The 20,537-nt window shown below is 40.5% G+C and overlaps 1 protein-coding gene across 1 annotated transcript; it reads left to right on the top strand.

Moving 5' to 3' along the window:
- The first annotated feature begins 10,380 nt into the window (after positions 1 to 10,380).
- LOC311065717 (BEN domain-containing protein 6-like) lies at positions 10,381 to 11,599 on the top strand. The gene is made up of 3 exons (XM_084086413.1): positions 10,381 to 10,568; positions 10,757 to 10,952; positions 11,292 to 11,599. The coding sequence occupies exons 1-3, from the start codon at positions 10,518 to 10,520 to the stop codon at positions 11,396 to 11,398; spliced, it is 354 nt and encodes a 117-aa protein (XP_083942539.1). The 5' UTR covers positions 10,381 to 10,517; the 3' UTR covers positions 11,399 to 11,599.
- Positions 11,600 to 20,537: the final 8,938 nt, after the last annotated feature.

The raw sequence follows: 20,537 nt of genomic DNA, 5'->3' as shown, positions 1-20,537 counted from the left end.
GAAGTCCGGGTTGCCTTTGGCACACCTACATAATGTACTCAACAATTCTTACAGAAGAGGAAAAATATGAAAAGTATTCAGGCAAAGATGCTCACATTAAAAGGTCAAACTTGACTCTCAACATTACATACCAGCATATGATCTTTAGATAAAGGACATTTTGATGTTCATGTTTTATGTACTTGCTTTAGAAGACAATAACTTTATGAAACAAAATTAAACCTGAAATGTTTGACTTTCTTAAGCATCAAATGTTTGTCTTTAGATCAATATTTTGAATACTCTTATATTGAATAATTATAGTTATTCTTCTAGCATTCGCCTTTGAGCTTTCCAAACATAATATTGATATCAATGTACAATATTATAATTCATTAATATATCAAGTGCAAAAAGAAAATATGAAAACCTCATTGCTTTGAAATTCAGTGAATATTTGTTTGACAATGAAACTAGTTTCCCAGGTTTTCAAAAGTCACATAGCGCAAAACTATGCAGCATCATAATAGATGTTGAAAAGAGTTGAAAAGGTGTGTTCACTTCTTTTTTCACTGTTAGTTTAGTCTGTTTAGAATGTCCTTAAAGTAAGTTCTTTGTGGTGTCAGATCTGTATGTACAAAGGTGCAATGACAAGCACTATCAATGAAATGAAATTTTTCATCGAAAAGGTTTCTTATATAACAATGATATATGCAAAAATATAATTTCAGCTACATAATTAGTTAATAACTTAAAGTATATTATGTTATAAAGTTGTGGCCAAACGTAATGGCCTAGGAAAATTTACTTATTTACTCTTTATTAAAATATTATTAAAAATGTGTTAAAGATTTTGTAAGCATATTGCAATTGTTTTATTTTTGGTAACACAATGAAACATGCCAAATTGTGCGGACATAATTTTTTACCGGGCAAGAATTTATGAAAACATGCAAAAAGACAACCTACAAAATACTAACAACTGATTATGTTGTAGTGAATGTAAGCTTTTTCCTTTGAGCTTTTTGTTTTTCCATGCATTTCTTTCTCTTTTTTTTTTTACCAAATAATTTTGTCAGATAAATAACTTAACCAAGTTTAATGTTTTGTTCCTCCCTCATATTTAAAAATATATATATATATTAATAATATAAAATAATATGTCTAATCCCCTCCGGACATCATTTTGTCCACTACTGTACATTGAGTTTATTTATTTTCTTTTAAACATACTTAAGGACATAATATCTTATTTCTTACTCTTGAGAAGGCTACTTTAGTTTTCTATGTTTTTAAGTCTTTTTATTTTTTGTTTATACTTTTAGTATTTTTTAGTAAATCAAGTTCCAAATTACAAATTAGTTCCAAATTATTCATTCCTTCTTTTTTCCTGGGACCAATTACACCGTTTTTGCTTTTTGAAAAATGAACAACAATGGATTATACTTAATAAAATGGACTTAATAATGAACAGACAATAATTGAGAATATAGGAATATATCCAAAGTATAAATGCTCTGTCTGATTTGACTTTTAGGTTGTTCATGGTTTTCTGTGCTTTGAGCAATCAAAGAGCAAACAGTTTAGAAAGGAACCATTGCATATGACAATGTATGGCAACTGAATGTTGACAGTTCATTCAAACACCCATAATTTATTACATATTTTCTCTCTGTCAATTTTACTGAATTAAGAACATTTAAGCATTTATTGTATTAAAATTAAAAATGTACTTTTGTCTCCATGACAGTAGGTTTATTTCACTGTTTTCTTTTATGCATGTTAAAGCACGGTTCAGCTCTGTGTCTCTGTGAATCATAACCTATCACAAAAATCTTGATTTGTTGTTTTTCTGGTGTCACAAGGAGTAGCTATCTCATGTCACAGTACTGGGGAAAAAACTTTAGTCATGTTAGATAAACAAGCTTTACATTTTCCACTGAAAGGAATTTGTTAAAAGACACACAAATCTCATACAAATAATCTTAAAGGAGAACTCCGGTCAATTTTAAAATTGAGCTCATTTTTTTGTAAATTTGGAGTGCTGTCAGTACAGAGAACAACGACAAATATCTGTGTTGCCTACACCGTGTTATCCTCTTTTTAAAATTTGCACCCTGTTGACTTCAATGGGGCAAGTTTTAAACCTGCTTTTAGCCTCTTAACATCCTTGATGAATTATTATCATTTTTATTCATATCTTTCACATCTACTGCAGTCAGATTCACCGTGTTCACTCTGAAGGAATCACTCACATTGGCTGTGCACTTGTAATGACACATCTAGGATGTTAAGAGGCTAAAAGCAGGTTTAAAACTTGCCCCAATGTTAAAATTGACCGGAGTTCTCCTTTAAGTAGGCTAAAGCACCAAGTCTTCGATTTTTAACATGCCATAGTTTTTCATGCCTTTGGTTTGATTGTGAACCCTGGCCAACTAGCAATCTTATCTATCTATCTATCTATCTATCTATCTATCTATCTATCTATCTATCTATCTATCTATCTATCTATCTATCTATCTATCTATCTATCTATCTATCTATCTATCTATCTATCTATCTATCTGTCTGTCTATCTATCTATCGCTAAAGAACATTTAGTTATGTTCACAGGAATATCAATCAACACAGGTTTGTTTTTCTGTCATGCTGTTTACACTGAGCTTATTTCCTCTATCCTATACCTCCAAATCTAACCATCAGACAAAATTAATGCATTTTGAGGTGTTCATTGAGACCCTGAAAGTGAATTCATAGCTTTATTCTTTATGCCAATCCCAGTTCGATTTTAAAATCCTTTGAGAAGATAGAGATGTAAAAGGAGTTTCAGCACAGAATGGTATGTAAATACCACAGGTTGGATTGTTATTTGAAGCTGAAAATGGAAATGGGTGAGGTGAAACTATGCTTGTTTGATTAAACAATGCTGAACATGCGATGTCAAACCTGACATGATACTGGTTTAAAGTTACAGACTCAGGGATGGACTGAAGTAGTGTTATACCCTGAAAGTACCACAGCACCTAAGCAAATATCACAATATCATTTACTATGAGGTAAGACCACAATAGACTTATTTGAGGAAAGACAAGCAAGAGAATGTGTGAAACTGTTCAGCGATTTTCAGCTGAACAGTTGATATGCTTGACAGAGTTCTGAGATACAAGTTAACGTGGGTAAAGATGACATTTAAACTTGTTTTTGTGTTCACTTTATAAAAGTGTTAAATCTCATAAATCACTTACAATGAATTTGTCAATGTTTGCTTATAGAGATTTTTATAAACTACAAAGGCTGATTTTCTTACCACAATAATTATTTAATTTCCCACCATTTTGAATTTAGGAAAACTACTCTTTACTATTTAAACCCAGGATGTTTATTCAATTGCATGGGATTTATTTGCATCATCTAAATACCCTTGTGACAAAAAACTAAACACAGATATTCTCATGTCTAGTTTTGAGTTTTATTTCATGTTCATGTTACATGTTACTAGTTTTGGTTGTTGGTTCATGTTTCATGTCAGTCATTTCCTGTCTTGTCATGTGATTCCCTTGCCCTCATGTGGTCCTGCCATGTGCTTCCCTAGTCTTTTGTGTCATGTTGGCTGAATCCGAAATCGCCCCCTAAACCCTCAATCACTATTACATATGTTAGTCCACTAATAGCCTACTGTTCACTTGAAGGAATGAATGAAAAATAGCGAGCAAATTTGGACAGCCATTGAACGTTCATCGGCTGTACACTTGTTATTGTGGCGCAATGTGGGATAGAATGAGTGCACTCAATAACATCCACTTCATTACATATATTGTTATATTCAAGGTTTGAAATTAAAACCCGAAAACCAGTCAGTACTGGTACAGCCGTGCATTATCATGCTGCAACATGAGGTGATGGTCGTGGATGAATGGCACGGTGGAAGACTAACCAATCACCTGACGCAGAATGTAATGACGAACGCGGAAGCGCATATAGGATAGAGCAATACAAAACACCAGTCACGAATTTGAAGTTTAAAACAATAATTTTTAAAGAGAAATGTCAGAGGAGCTTGAGTTTGTTTGAGCCCTGTTTGTTTGAACCGCGAGTCACTGGTTACTTGCGTAGTATGCGTAGTATGCCTTCCACAAGCAACAACTTCTTATATAAACAGGGAACTTCAGAACATTCTGATGAATCGGCTGACTGCAAATCAACTCATCATTCATGTGGGGAAGAATGATATTCATAAAGAGCAGTCGTAACTCCTTAAAGGGGTCATATAATGGTACATGCACTTTTACAAGTTGATTGTACTGAAATGTGTGTTGGCAGTGCCTGTACACAACCATAATAAAATGATAAAAATCCGTCCAGTGGTTTTTTTTTTTATCTTCTTATATGTTTCCTCCCGTCTCAAATCAAGCTGTTCGATATCGTGACGTCACAATATCGACGCCCCTCCCACGATGCCTGATTGACAGCAGCGTTTCAAACACAGACCCGCCCTCGCGCCCTCGTGAGCGAGCTGTCAATCATAGCACGCGCCGACGCGCGTTCATTGTTGATAGCTGGAGTGCTGAGTAGAATGGCGTCGGTCTAAGAGATTGTGGTGTTCTTGGGTGTAATAACGAACACAGCAGTCATATTGATGATGTCCCTAAATCCGAACCGCTGAAGACGCAGTGGCTGAGTTTGTTTTCGAAGGAAATATTCCCCACGATCAACGTCAATGCTGTCATGTTTGCGCGAATCATTTCACCAGACTGCTTTAGGCCGGTGACACACTGGATGCGTGGCGTAAGCGTCTCAGCTGCGTGGCGTGTCCGTTTTTATTTCGGCTCCCATGTTAACAGGTTAGAGTTTGCACACTGCCTGCGTGACACGCGCGTCTCAGGCGCGGCTCGAGCCGCGCGGAAAACGCGTGCATGCTAGAAATAGAACCGACGCCTATTTTTCACGCGACACGCAAGCGTCTTGGAAGCGTTTCCATGCAAAATTGAATAGGAAAAGATGTTTCTATGTCAATTTGACACGAATACCTATAAATACATGTCATTGTGATGTTTGAAAGTGTCTAGGGTTTGACATAAATGCAAATATAAATGTAATTTAAAAAAATATTATCGATTTTCAAATACTGTCAGTACAGAACGAAATATTCTATAGCCTATTTTGACGTCAACACTGCCGACGTTGTCTTTGCTGCTATATATTTATGTTTAACATGAAGTATAGGCCTTCCACAACTCTCTCTCCATATGTCGAATATATCACCAATGAGGCTTATCATATGTCACCTAGCAGCAGCAGCGCCGCGTCAGACACGCTTCTGGTGTGCAAAGACATGGAAAACGCCTCGCAAACGCCACGCAGCTGACACGCAACAGAAACGCCACGCTCACGCCACGCAGTGTGTCACCGGCCTTACAAACGAGGGTCAGTATAAAGCTGGATTTGCTAAGAAGCTGCTCCTGAAAAAAAGGACCAACTATTTGTGTTCCTGCTGAACCTCCAGAAGAACAAGTGAGTGTAACGTTTTATTGACCTTTATATTAATCTTTATATTAATCTTTGCAAATAGCTTGCACGCTTCACGATGAATGTGGCTATTTTTACACTCAGGGTACATTATGGCATGTTTTCTATGTACGACGTTATCAATATAATTCATAATCCCACGTTTACGCGTTATGGTTATTGTGTTACAAACGGTGTGCACAGAACAGAGGGGCGGGGTGAGCAAAGCCCATTATCATTTAAAGACACATGCACTGAAACGGCATGCTGAAAACAGAGCTGTTTTTGACCAGGTAAAATGAGTGTTTTCTTACAATACTAATGAGAATTTTTAATTAAAGTATATTACAAACTTTTAATTTAGACCCTAAAGAATCATATTAGCTTGTACAAAAATGACATTATATGACCCCTTTAAGAAGGATTTCAATGAACTTTTTGAAACACTTAAAAGACTGAAAGTTCAAACATTCATCAGTGAACCACTCCCAGCAAGAGGAACAAACAGGTTTTCACGGTTGCTTGGGCTTAATACATGGCTGCAAAAAACCTGCAATATAAAAGGAGTGAACTTCATTGACAACTTCAATCTTTTCTGGAGTCAGAGACAACTGTTTTATCAGGATGGCCACCACCCAAACAAACTTGGTTCAAGAGTGCTAAAGGACAATATCTACTTCTCCCTCAATCATCCGTCTGCAATGTGTGCCAATCCACTCAATCTGAATGCCACACAGACACCTAGACACAGTATGAATGACCACAGGACTTTACATATCACACAAGGACAATGATAACACCACTGAGCCACAACAACCTCTGCTCACAGACTCAATCTCTGCTGAACCCTGCCCACAGAGCTCACCACAGACAGACATATTAGAACTGCTCCAAGATTCAGCACCCAAGGACGACTTCCTGGAAAACAGCCAGGGAAGCCAGGACAGCATATCACAGCCTCCGATAACACCAGAGGAACAGCCCCTTTCACCAGACACTTTATCCCTCTCTCCAGCATCTCCACTTCTGTGCTTCTCACAGAAAATGGAAGAACTGGTGTATGCTGGAACCAAACTATCCCACTCTTTTGCTGCAAGCCCCCAGATATCAACCAAAAAATGGCAGGCACCGCAACCACCAAAGCCTGCGGGCCTAGCTCGCCCTCCCCCTCCTGTGAGAGCTCTTCGGCCTCTGCCACAACGCCAGGGCCCACACCCTCCTCCATCTGCTCGAGGTGAACCAAAAACAACTGATACCAGCTCTCAGTGACATGTGTTGGGTCCCCGCTATGATAATAGTAACTTTCTCAAATGTTTACAGAACAAGCGGGAACCCAGTGTGCCTGTATCTTTCTCTATTGCTGTTCTATTACAAGATAGAAAGTCTAAGGCCTTCAATAGCCGTACAGCAAACCCAACTAATCTGGTGCCTATTACACATCAAACTAAGATTGCTGCTGGGACAAAAAGTAAGACTGTTAAGTTAGCACTTTTAAACATCCGCTCACTTAAAAATAAATCACTTCTAGTCAATGACTTAATAACCGCAAACAACCTGAATTTTATGCTTCTAAATGAAACCTGGCTAGAAGACAGCTGCAGTGCAACAATCCTCAATGAAACATCCCTTCCTAACTTTACTTTTATGAGTGTCTGCAGAGCTGTTAAGAGAGGTGGGGGTCTAGCTGCTCTTTTTAAAGATATCTATCAATGTAAGCAAATATAATTTGGGAATTACCCGTCTTTCGAATATCTGAGTATTGTGTTAAAAGGTGCTCCACGCATTTTACTCATCATTATTTACAGGCCTCCAAAATACTCTCTAGCCTTTGCTGAGGACTTTACAGAACTGTTTTCAACAATTACCTCAGAGTTTGACTGTTTTGCCATTGCTGGAGATTTTAACATTCACATAGATAGTGCAGAAAACAATATGGCAAAAGAAATCAAAACTGTTTTAAAAACTTTTGATCTGAGTCAGCATGTACATGGACCCACACGTAATCGTGGACACACTCTAGATTTACTTATCAGTAAGGGTCTAAACATTTCATCGATTGTTATTAAGGATGTAGCACTGTCTGATCATTTCTGTATTTTCTTTGATATATTGATCTCTCCTGCCACTGAAGCTAGATCTGTGTCTGTCAAGAAGAGATGCTTAAATGAGAACACTAGTGTACTATTTATGAAGGATATATCCTTAACACCAAGCATATCTGCTGACTCTGTTGATTTTCTCCTTGATTCTTTTAACTCAAAAGTTAAAAGTGTAATTGATGATATTGCTCCAGTGAAAGTCAGGAAGAAGAGTGGCAGACAAAAAGCACCTTGGAGAAACTCAACAGCAGTGCAAAATATGAAAAGACAATGCAGAAAAACTGAGCGCATGTGGCGGAAGACAAAACTTGTAGTCCATTATAACATCTACAAAGACAGCCTTCATGCTTTCAATATGGAACTAGGCAAAGCTAAACAGACTTTCTTCTCAAATATTATAAACTGCATTTTAAACAACACATGCATTCTTTTTGCTACTGTAGAGAGACTGACAAACCCTCCAAGCCAGATTCCCAGTGAAATGCTCTCTGACAGCAATTGCAGTGAGTTTGCTTCTTTCTTCTCTGAGAAAATCAATAATATCAGAAAGGTGATCAGCACATCCTTGAGTTACTCTGGGGTCAGACAGATTAGACCACCTGAGAAAGTATGTCTGAATTCAAAGAAATTGATGAAAAAATTTTGGAAGAAACCGTACAGCATCTTAAAACATCAACCTGCGCTCTTGACACACTTCCCACATCTTTTTTCAAAAGTGTGTTAAACACTTCAGTTAAACAAAGACAAAACTGAAGTCATTGCATTTGGAAACAAAGATGAAGTTCTCAAGGTGAACGCATACCTTCACTCTAGGGGTCAAACAACTAAAAATCAAGTCAGGAATCTTGGTGTGACACTAGAGTCAGACCTTAGTTTCAGTAGTCATGTCAAAGCAATAACTAAATCAGCATACTATCATCTGAAAAATATTGCAAGAATTAGATGCTTTGTTTCCAGACAAGACTTAGAAAAACTTGTGCATGCTTTCATCACCAGCAGGGTGGATTATTGTAATGGACTCCTCACTGGCCTTCCCAAAAAGACCATAAGACAGTTGCAGCTCATACAGAACGCTGCCGCCAGAAAATATGAACATATCACACCAGTCCTCAGGTCTTTACACTGGCTCCCAGTTATAGATTTAGGACTGATTTTAAAGTATTATTACTGGTATATCATTCAATGGCCTAGGACCTCAATACATTGCAGATATGCTCACTGAATATAAACCCAACAGATCACTCAGATCATTAGGATCATATCAGCTAGAAATACCAAGGGTTCACTCTAAGCATGGCGAGTCGGCTTTGAGCTATTATGCCAGTCGCAGCTGAACCAGCTTCCAGAAGAGATCAGATGTGCTCCTACTGTAGTCACTTTCAAATCCAGACTCAAAACACATCTGTTTAGCTGTGCATTTACTGATTGAGCACTGTGCCACTGTTCGTCCGACTGTTTGTAATGTACTGTATTTTATTTTATTTTCTAAACTGTTTTAATTATTCTTATTTCTTTTTATTATTTTAATTTCTTCTATGTAAAGCACTTTGGATTGCCATTGTGTATGAAATGTGCTATATAAATAAACTTGTCTTGCCTTGCGTACGGCCGTCTACCGGAAGCTAGTTATTTTAGTCGATAAAGTTTTAAATATGGATGCTTTCTTACACAAACACATCGCTTCACTTCAGAAGGCCTTTATTAACCACGGATCTCTTTTATCATGGATGGATGCTTTTTTATGGACTTCAAAACATGGTGCAAAGGACCCTATGTTGAAATTACTCCGAATCATCCCTTTCAGTCCAACCTCAGTATATTGCCAATCTTCATCAAACATGATATATATTTTTTTGTGACCCAAAATATTTGGCCCTAGTATACAGCAGTACAATTTCAGTTAAGAAATTTAAGAAACTTTTCAACTGGTGCTACTGTGATTAAAGAGGTTGCTACGGAAAAAAAAATGACTTAGGCTAAACTATGTAAAAATTTTCTATTATGTTTATACGCTAGTTGGTTCTTTTACTTTAATGCACTTGAGATCACATATTATAGTACCATATAGGCCTGTATAAAGGCCCTTGTAGGCTAACTACACCATCTGGTTCATGGGGGTGGGTGGGGTTGCTGGAGGAGCGTGGTTTGCGTAATTTCGCACACTAGGGCAGCGTTCTAGTCCAAAATTGTCATGCCCTTCACTCACTAACTTCCCTCCGTCTCGTTCACTCGGATGTACTTCATTGCTTACATTGCATGAGTGCCCACTACTGGCGGAACATGTTGCAATAGGCTGAATTGGAACGTGCTAAGCCCTTGATCAGAATCCACTATGTGGTTGATTTATTATTTATTTTTTTCCCTTATGAAATTGTTTAATGCAGCATTATATATGTATATAGGTGTGTTTGAGTTGTTTAATTAAAATACTAATAATAATAATTGAGTTGACGTCACAATCGTGTTGCACTATGGTATATGGAGCTGCCTGAAGTGTACATGAATCAATTAATCATTGATTTTAGGAAACAGAGCCCCCCTCTTTCCCTCACTATCATTGATGGCCAACCTATTGAGATAGTACAAGAATATAAGTACCTTGGCACAATAATTGATAGTAAGCTATGTTTTGAATCACACACTGTCAGAGCGTTTAATTTATAATCAGTCCTCTTCTATCATGCCAACAAAGACATCGACAGCGTGGCAGCATTTTTTTTTTAAATAGTAAACGGGGAAAAAGTCAAATGCAACTTTATATTTGATATGATATTGCGCAGGTGCACGTGATGCAACGCTGTCAGAAATTTCAGGACTTCAGTCGACCAAGATTTTCTTTTGTTGATTACAGCCCTACTGTTTTGTCTGTCTGTCTTCTTGTTGGTTTCTTGTGAGTAGGCTAACATACATTCTTCTGTGCTTTTTAAATGCTGTATGCAGTCTTCCAGAACACAGCTGCCTGTGGATGACCGTTCTGTCTGTCTGGTAAGTTATATTCACTAATAACAGAAGTATACTATAAAGTGGGACCAGGGAACTTCTGCAAATAGAAATCTGAGATAAATAGGAAGATAACAAAATTATTTTAGTTGTCCCCTTTGAACCCCAACACGACTATTTCATAACAAGCTTTTGGTAATATGACCCAATGTGATACCAATTTATGTTCTTAGGATATTCCACAGGCAATCAGGGACCGCTGCAACAAGGTCACAGCAGCCAAATATACAAACGATCTGATGCATGGCCTGTACACCACTGCATTCATGGCATCTCACAGTGTGACTGGGCTTGGGTCATCATGCAAGGAGGAGACACGACCATCACTCCCCACTGAAAAAAAATCAAAGATTGTTAAAAAGATTGTTGGTAAGTATTTGTTCTTCAGTGACAGTCAGTAATGTACCGTCCGTAAAGAGTGACAAATGCCTGCCGCACTGTGTAGTGTAGTGTTGTATCATTTCACAACATTAGAAAACATTAGAAAACATTGAGTGAGCCATACAGACTTAAGAAATTAAGGTAACCAGGTATTTTGCAAAGCAGGCGTGGGTATGTGTTGCCCTTACTGTTACTCTTTCACTCTCAATAGTTTGTCATTGTATCTGTAATATCTGTGTATGTATATGTACCTGTTTGTACTTAATGTCTATGTATCTATCTGTAACGTGTCTGTTCTCCTTTCCTTTCCTTCTTTTCTCTCTTTAGGTGAAGTTAAATCTGTCTTCCCAGAAAAGTCGGATGCTGAAATTAAGGGATTCATTCGCCAGAAGTTGTCAAATGCGGCCAAGATCATAAAAAGACAATCATGCTAAATCTATGGAAAAAATAAAATAAAATGGGAAAAACATTTTTTAGTTTACTGTCTTTTTATTTGCCTGAGCTAAATATTTAAATTCATGTACATTTGACAGTTGTAGGTATGGTACAAATACCATGGTACATACCATGGTACACATCCCATTGTACTATTAAAAATACCATGGTTTATGTACCATGGTGCCATCAATATACCATGGTACATGTACCATGGTACATACCATGGTACACGTCCCATTGTACTATTAAAAATACCATGGTTTATGTACCATGGTGCCATCAATATACCATGGTACATGTACCATGGTACTGTCAAAAATACCGGGGTACTAGTACCATGGTATTTGTACCATGGTACAAATACCATGGTAAAATTTCTTATGGGTAAAAACACGTTTTATTATGTATAACGTTAGCTAACAGGGGAGCTCCAGTAAGGACACGTTAAGTAAGTTAGGTCTCTAAAGTGGATTTACATAAACCATATACATCTTAAAGACGCTTATTTTAAATGTCTATTTACATCTGACAGGAAAATCTTGAAATATCACAACATGAAATGGACATCTGAGTGATGAATGTGCGCTTTTATGTAGAACAAATCTATAAAGTAACTAAACATAAGTCATCTATTTTATCTGTCCATTAGTAGTTGATAAATTGAGGAACATTTATGTTGGATAAAAAGTTAAAATATCCTCAACATGTAAATGTAGTTCATAAATTCATAAATCGTAATGTGAATCTGGTCTGGATGTTACAGGGACAGATGAACAGATGTGTGTTTATCCGGTGGAGAGTGGCTCATGAAGCTGAATGCTGCCATCAAAGGCTTTGAGTGAGTATACTACAGAAATGAATAACAACAACTATTTCAATATTAAGTTGTAGTTTATTTTAATTATTGTAATTTCAAACAGAGCTATTACATCACTTTTCTGATTCTTGATTTCTGTGCATTTGCTGCACAGCTTTTGTGGTGGAGCAGGACCTACAAGGAAAGATGATGATGAAAAAAGCGTTTTTGTCTTCTAAATAATACTGAAATCAAATGACATTGTGCGGTTGAAATTACTGCTTTTGTGTTATGTTTGTGCATTTTTGTAGGATCTGAAATGTCAGCAGGCTGGTGTGAGCACTGAGGATGAGGAGCCCAGAGCTGAATCCTGGAGATGGTGCCATGGAGTCCCTCCATCACTCCACCTGCCCTTAAAAGACCCTCCATCACTCCACCTGCCCTTGCGAGTCCCTCCATCACTCCACCTGCCCTTACGAGACCCTCCATCACTGCCCTTACGAGTCCCTCCATCACTCCACCTGCCCTTACGAGTCCCTCCATCACTCCACCTGCCCTTACGAGTCCCTCCATCACTCCACCTGCCCTTACGAGACCCTCCATCACTCCACCTGCCCTTACGAGTCCCTCCATCACTCCACCTGCCCTTACGAGTCCCTCCATCACTCCACCTGCCCCGAGTCCCTCCATCACTCCACCTGCCCTTACGAGTCCCTCCATCACTCCACCTGCCCTTAACTCCACCTACCCTTACGAGACCCTTACGAGACCCTCCACCTGCCCTTACGAGACCCTCCACCTGCCCTTACGAGACCCTCCACCTGCCCTTACGAGACCCTCCACCTGCCCTTACGAGACCCTCCACCTGCCCTTACGAGTCCCTCCATCACTCCACCTGCCCTTACGAGTCCCTCCATCACTCCACCTGCCCTTACGAGACCCTCCATCACTCCACCTGCCCTTACGAGACCCTCCATCACTCCACCTGCCCTTACGAGTCCCTCCATCACTCCACCTGCCCTTACGAGTCCCTCCATCACTCCACCTGCCCTTACGAGTCCCTCCATCACTCCACCTGCCCTTAACTCCACCTGCCCTTACGAGACCCTTACGAGACCCTCCACCTGCCCTTACGAGACCCTCCATCACTCCACCTGCCCTTACGAGACCCTCCATCACTCCACCTGCCCTTACGAGTCCCTCCATCACTCCACCTGCCCTTACGAGTCCCTCCATCACTCCACCTGCCCTTACGAGACCCTCCATCACTCCACCTGCCCTTACGAGTCCCTCCATCACTCTCCATCACTCCACCTGCCCTTACGAGTCCCTCCATCACTCCACCGACCCTTACGATACCCTCCATCACTCCACCTGCCCTTATTGCCTCAGATTGTGAAGCACAACACATCACGCAACAACCTCAGGCACGAAGGAACGGCTCACCTCTGCCGGTCAGCTGATTCATCAGAATAAAGCTGAAGAATGGGAACCGCTGTGTTGAGATGGCAGAAGGATGTGGGGTTCAGCGCCTGTAGTCTACATACATGATTGTAGTTTGAATAAAGCTTTGTTTCATGTGTTGACTTGTATATGCATTTGTTTATTGTGTGATGGTGACTTTCATTCATTCTTTTACTAATTTATTAATATTTCTCATTGTTGTCAGTAAATAAAATATAATTATTTAATTAATGTTTTATTTAATTGTTTGAAAGAAAATGTAGATATGTTCATTATATACACATCTAGAGTGTATTCAATCATGCATAGCTATGTCATATGACATACATTACATTTTGTTTGTATTATTGAATTATATCATTTTCAGTAAAAAGTAATATAATTAAGTATTGGTCAGCATTTATCGTTGTTATTATTGTATGTTTTGGGGTGGGATAGCAATGCAATTCATTCTGAGGTAATATACATTTTTAATATTAATGATACTTAAATTTTTCGAGTACAAAATCAACAGTTTTCTCCAAAGGTGAATCTTCGCACAGTTGCCCTTTGTGCAGACATTACAAACGCTGAGGAAAACCGTTCTAGGTAGGTCTGTCGAGTTACTGATGTTATGTGGTATATATACACTGCTCAAAAAAATAAAGGGAACACTTTTTAATCAGAGAATAGCATCAAGTCAGTTAAACTCCTGGGATATTGATCTGGTCAGTTAAGTAACAGAGGGGGTTGGTAATCAGTTTCAACTGCTTTAGTGTTAATGAAATTAACAGCAGGTGCACTAGATGGGCAACAGTGAGACAACCCCCAAAACAGGAATGGTTTTACAGGTGGAGGCCACTGACATTTTTTCCCTACTCATCTTTTCAGACTGTTTTTCACCAGTTTTGCATTTGGCTAGGGTCAGTGTCACTACTGGTAGCATGAGGCGATACCTGGATCCTACAGAGGTTGCGCAGGCAGTCCAGCTCCTTCAGGATGGCTCATCAATACGTGCCATTGCCAGAAGGTTTGCTGTGTCTCCCAGCACAGTCTCAAGAGCATGGAGGAGATTCCAGGAAGACAGACAGCTACTCTAGGAGAGCTGGACAGGGCCGTAGAAGGTCCTTAACCCATCAGCAGGACCGGTATCTGCTCCTTTGTGCGAGGAGGAACATGATGAGCACTGCCAGAACCCTACAAAATGACCCTCCAGCAGGCCACTGGTGTGAATGTCTCTGACCAAACAATCAGAAACAGACTTCATGAGGGTGGCCTGAGGGCCCGACGTCTTCTAGTGGGCCCTGTGCTCACTGCCCAGCACCAGGGAGCTCGATTGGCATTTCCCATTGAACACCAGAATTGGCAGGTCCGCCACTGGTGCCCTGTGGTTTTCACAAATGAGAGCAGGTTCACCCTGAGCACGTGACAGACAGGAAAGGGTCTGGAGAAGCCGTGGAGAATGTTATGCTGCCTGTAACATCGTTCAGCATGACCGGTTTGGTGGTGGGTCAGTGAGGGTCTGGGGAGGCATATCCATGGAGGGACGCACAGACCTCTGCAGGCTAGACAATGGCACCCTGACTGCCATTAGGTATCGGGATGAAATCCTTGGATCCATTGTCAGACCCTATGCTGGTGCAGTGGGTCCTGGGTTCCTCCTGGTGCACAACAATGCCCGGCCTCATGTGGCGAGAGCATGCAGGCAGTTCCTCGAGGATGAAGGAATGATACCATTGAAGGGCCACCACGCTCACCTGACCTACATCCAATAGAACACCTCTGGGACATTGTGTTTCGGTCCATCTGACATCACCTGGTTGCACCTCAGACTGTCCAGGAGCTCAGTGATGCGCTGGTCCAGATCTGGGAGGAAATACCCCAGGACACCATCCGTCGTCTCAGTAGGAGCATGTCCCGACGTTGTCAGGCATGCATACAAGCACGTGGGGGCCATACAAACTACTGAGAACCATTTTGAGTTGCTGCAATGAAATTTCAGCAAAATTTACAAGCCTGCTGCATCATTTTTTCACTTAGATTTCCGGGGTGTCTTTGAATTCAATCCTCTGTAGGTTGATTATTTTCATTTCCATCAAACGATGTGGCATCCTTTCGTTCATAACACATTACCCAGTCCATATTATTATAGATATCCAGCATGATATTTTTCCCCATTGAGATCTGATGTGTTTTCAAAGTGTTCCTTTAATTTTTTTGAGCAGTGTATATATATAGTATGGGTTTGCATACATAATATGAGATTTTTTACACAGGAAAAAAGAACCTACAAGGTTGAATATCTTAATATATATTTTCTTAAATAATTAATTATAATAAAAAAAAATTTAAAGCATTTTTTTGTTATTTATAGGCCTAGGCCTGAGGGATGAAACGAAAGTTAAATTCAACAAGAAAAAGAGGAAAACATAAAGCAGTTAGCCACTTTTGCTTGTGGATGAAAATGTTTGGATATATATAAAAAAAAATTAACAACATATTCAAGAGATGACAATTTTGGGATTTCGTAATAAAAATAAATAATATCGTTAAGGATAAAACGGTGGGTTACATTAGTAGGGTTAAATATAAGAACTTAAATCAACCCTAAATGTATTCACAAAATAAATGGGCAGCAGTTTCTTCAAAAAGACCACAAAATGAGCAAGTTTAATCAATATCAAGATATTTACAGATAGATGAATTCAACGTGTCGTTCAGAGAATGTCTAATAGGAAGAGAATTGGCACTCTCTGCTTACTTCCGGTTTCTGGACTGGCTGCAGTAACACGTCTCTGTCCATGCGGGGGCGCTCGCAGGCGAGTGCAGAATTTTTAATCTTATTGAAATTAAGTACCTACTCATTGAGTATGCGGTTTCGAACGCAGCCATTGATTGTCATTGGTACCCATATCTGTAGTTCTCCAGGCACGTCAACAGGAACGCACCATCTCATCAGGAACGCACTTCAGATATTGTTCATTTCATCTTCAATTCTGTTTATCTCGAGACATCTTAACAAAAAATAAAAAAAATAATAATAATTGATACTTACAAACTGCACTTTTTAAGAGCACGTTCAGTCTGACTGCTGCTTGACATGTAGGCCTACTGTAACCCATTTAAATAATGCCCATGTTTAGGCTACATGTAACATCATCGACACTGTTTTTGATGTTTTCTTACTCAAGCTATTGTGTAGGCTATAGCATATAGGCTATATAATCTGTTGTGTGTTGTATTTTGCACCGTGTTGCACAAGGCCTGGATTCTGTTGTATTGTTTTATATTTAAGTTGTCACATGATATTGTGACAACTTATCTTCCAAGTTGTCACAATCTTCACGCAATCTTCCAAATATTTCACCTGTGGGCACCAGACAACAGACTGAGTTTCACAGCTGTAGGCCTACTGATATTCAGAACAACAGCAGGATTGTCACTGTGATATTGCTTTTATACAAGAGTTCAATAAACAAGAAGTTAATAATAATCTTATATTTTAGACACAATATCTAGATTCTTTTTTTTTCTTCTTCCTTTAAAAAAAAAAAAAACACACATGCAAACAGAAGCTGCAAGTTCATATGTTCATAGGCTGGCTCATATGGATGTAGTAGGCTTAACAATAATTAAAAGATCGCGATCTCAATTGAAACACACAATCGATCTTGTTCGATCTTATTCCAAATCATATGCAGCTTCCTCCCTTCAGAGCCAGAGGTCACCATTGAACCATTGGACAGTTTTTTGGGGTTTGTTTCTATTTGCATGTGTTTTTCTTTTCTCATTTGTATTCTGATGACATTGAACATATTGCACGTGTTTTCTTCAGTTTCTGCGTGTTGAGCTGTCAGAGTTCTGTCACTTCTGTTTGGGCTACATCTTGGGTTGGTGACAGAGCTCTGGCATTCCCGAGGGTTGTTCCATAAAAGACGCTTAGAAAAGCGGGGATTAAACTCCAAAACCGGACTTGAATGAGCCTAACAAATAAGTTTGGGCTAAAGTGGTTCCATAAAAGGTAATTGAAGTTCACGCAATCTCACTAATTTGATCCAGGTTTATCAAGTCTAGATAATTGCGTGTGCACGCGTTTCTGAAGCAGCCCTAGAGGTCGATCGTGGATCAAATCGATCCACCATCAAACAGCGTATATTTTGTGCTGTTTTATGCGTTTGTGACATGTTTTTTTTCCCCTCAGTGCAAAACTTACATTTTACAGTTATATTCTCCATCTGTAAATGTTAGAAAGTCATGCAAATGTATCCATTTTGCTGCTAATCTTCATATTGAATGAGCGCTGCTGCGCGCATGCGCGCCAAATAGGAGCGCAATAATTCTGACTAAAATATACATTTTGCTTGGAAAATTAATATGCGATATTTTATAACACTAGAAATATCTTCTAATTATAATAATTTATCTTTAGGATGTTGGATAAGTTTCAGTGAACTTCTAGCGAACAGAAGTACTTCAGTGAACAGAAGTAGCCTAATTAGGGAAGTTTTTTTTTTTTTTTTTAGAAACTAAATATATAAAGATACAAAATTTAGTTTTGGGTATAGGACCTATGCTACTTAATAAAGATGATGTATACTTATTTAGAATGCTGAGAATTACAGCTTTTAATGCAATAATTTTTTGGAGAAAGCAAGAATCCCCCGTTTTAAATGAGTGGTTAGATTTAGTTTCTAAAGTACACTATGGAGAGGATAACATGAAATTAAGAGCAAATGTATACATTTTGAAAAGATATGTGCAACTCTAAAATCAAAGAATATTCCATAAAATAAAGGAATATATATTAGCCTACATTAACTACATTTTTATATAACCCTCTCCCTTTTATTTCTAGGCTAGTTCTCTTACGAGAGTTCTCTCGTACTGCGTTTTTACTAAAACGCTACGGGAAAAGTCTCTTTTCACGAAACACTGAAGCAAAAAAAATTATCCTTTAATTTTCATATAAAACGCGTTGCAGCAGCAGTCAGCTATGGCGAGACGGCTTGCTCGCTCATTGGCTGCTCTGCGGCAACTGCATAAGCCTATCGAGCGAGGCCTGGGGTGACGTCAGGCCAATGAGGGCGCTTCGCGCCCTCCTCGCCACTTCCCGCCGAGACGGGCGTGGCTTACCTCTATAAAAGGAGCTCGAGAAGGCTGATTCACTTGATTTTAATCTCTTCAGCGAAGCGCACGCATCGCTGGATCACGAGGAAGCACGCGTCGTCTGATGCAAGCACTTCAGCGGGACGAGCCCTTGAAGCCGCTGGCCAACGCCGCCTTCTACCGCCGTACCTGCTGCGCTTTCCGACGCCATATCCTTTACATTCTTTGTTCTTGTGTATGTGTGTGTGTGTGTGTTCGCTTTGCAACACGCACCCCTAAAAGAGCTGCGTCTTTTTCAAGATGCCTTCTCATGCAGCGCTTGCGCTCGCTGACGGCGAAACGCCTTCACTCCGAGCCAATTGCCTACGGTGACTCTGAGGACTCGCCGGGCATCCTTTCCGAGGCTGCCCTTCCTGGAAGCGGATGGCGGGATTAGTTTTTCTTTACGTTACAAGAAAAGCTACCCTGCCTCTGCACGCGTCATTCACCGGCGAAGGAGAAAAGAGTGTTCTTAGTCCCACCGTTGGTCGGTCTGACCTCTTTTCTCTCACATTTCTCAGTTCCCTGTTCTGCGACTGGAAATATTATTGCAGCAAGTAAGTCTGTTACACGCTTGCCTGCCAGCAAACGCCGAAGAATACATGTTGACGCCGCTTTCAAAAGCCTGTATCCCCCTGTGGCTCAGTGGTGGAATTATACGTTCTCTTACGAGAGTCCTCTCGTACTGCGTTTTTATCAAAACGCTACGGGAAAAGTCTCTTTTCACGAAATACTGAAGCAAAAAATTATCCTTAATTTTCATACATGTAAAGCGCGTTGCAGCAGTAGTCAACTATGGCGAGACGGCTTGCTCGCTCATTGGCTGCTCTGCGGCAACTGCATAAGCCTATCGAGCGAGGCCTGAGGTGACGTCAGGCCAATGAGGGCGCTTCGCGCCCTCCTTGCCATTTCCCGCCGAGACGGGTGTGGCTAACCTCTATAAAAGGAGCTCGAAAAGGCTGATTCACTTGATTTTCATCTCTTCAGCGAAGCGCACGCATCGCTGGATCACGAGGAAGCAAGCGTCGTCTGAGGCAAGCACTTCAGCGGGACGAGCCACTTGAAGCCGCTGGCCTACGCCGCCTTCTACAGCCGTACCTGCTGCGCTTTCCGACGCATATCCTTTCATTATCCTTCTACTGTTCTTGTGTGTGTGTGTGTGTGTTCGCCTTGCGACACTCACCCCCTAAAAGAGCTGCGTCTTTTTAAAGATGCCTTCATGCGGCTCGTGCCGAGCCCCACTCACCGAGGGAGACCGCCATGTCATCTGCGTCTCCTGTTTGGGTGAGGACCATGCAGCGCTCGCGCTCGCTGACGGCGGCTGCCCTCACTGCGAGCTTTTGCCTATGGTGACTCTGCGGACTCGCCTGGCATTCTTCTCAGAGCCTGCATTCCCCGCCGCGCTGCCGCGCCGTAAGAAGCGCCGCTCGCAGCGGGTCCCGGAACCCGCTCCAGCCCGACTAAGCTCGCCGGTTTGCCCGCCTGCTTCACCGGCTTCTCCCGAATCACTTCCTGATGCTCAGCGCCCGCAGTCTGCCGCCGCTTCATCACAGGAAGTCGGTTCCGAGGCCGCGTCGGGGGAAAAGGATTCCTGCTCTCTGCTAGCTTCAGGCAGCGAGGACTGGGCGAGCTCCGAGGATCTCGCGCCTGCTGCCCGCAAGCCCACTACGAGAGCCAACATTGAGAGAGAGCTCATGCGAGTACTCGCGCTGGCCGCGGCGAGCCTCGGCCTCGAGTGGTCTGCTCCGGAG

Source organism: Abramis brama (genome assembly GCF_963993115.1).
Source record: "Abramis brama genome assembly, chromosome: 1".
In the NCBI taxonomy this organism is placed as follows: domain Eukaryota; kingdom Metazoa; phylum Chordata; class Actinopteri; order Cypriniformes; family Leuciscidae; genus Abramis; species Abramis brama.
This window is presented reverse-complemented; position numbering and strand designations above follow the sequence as displayed.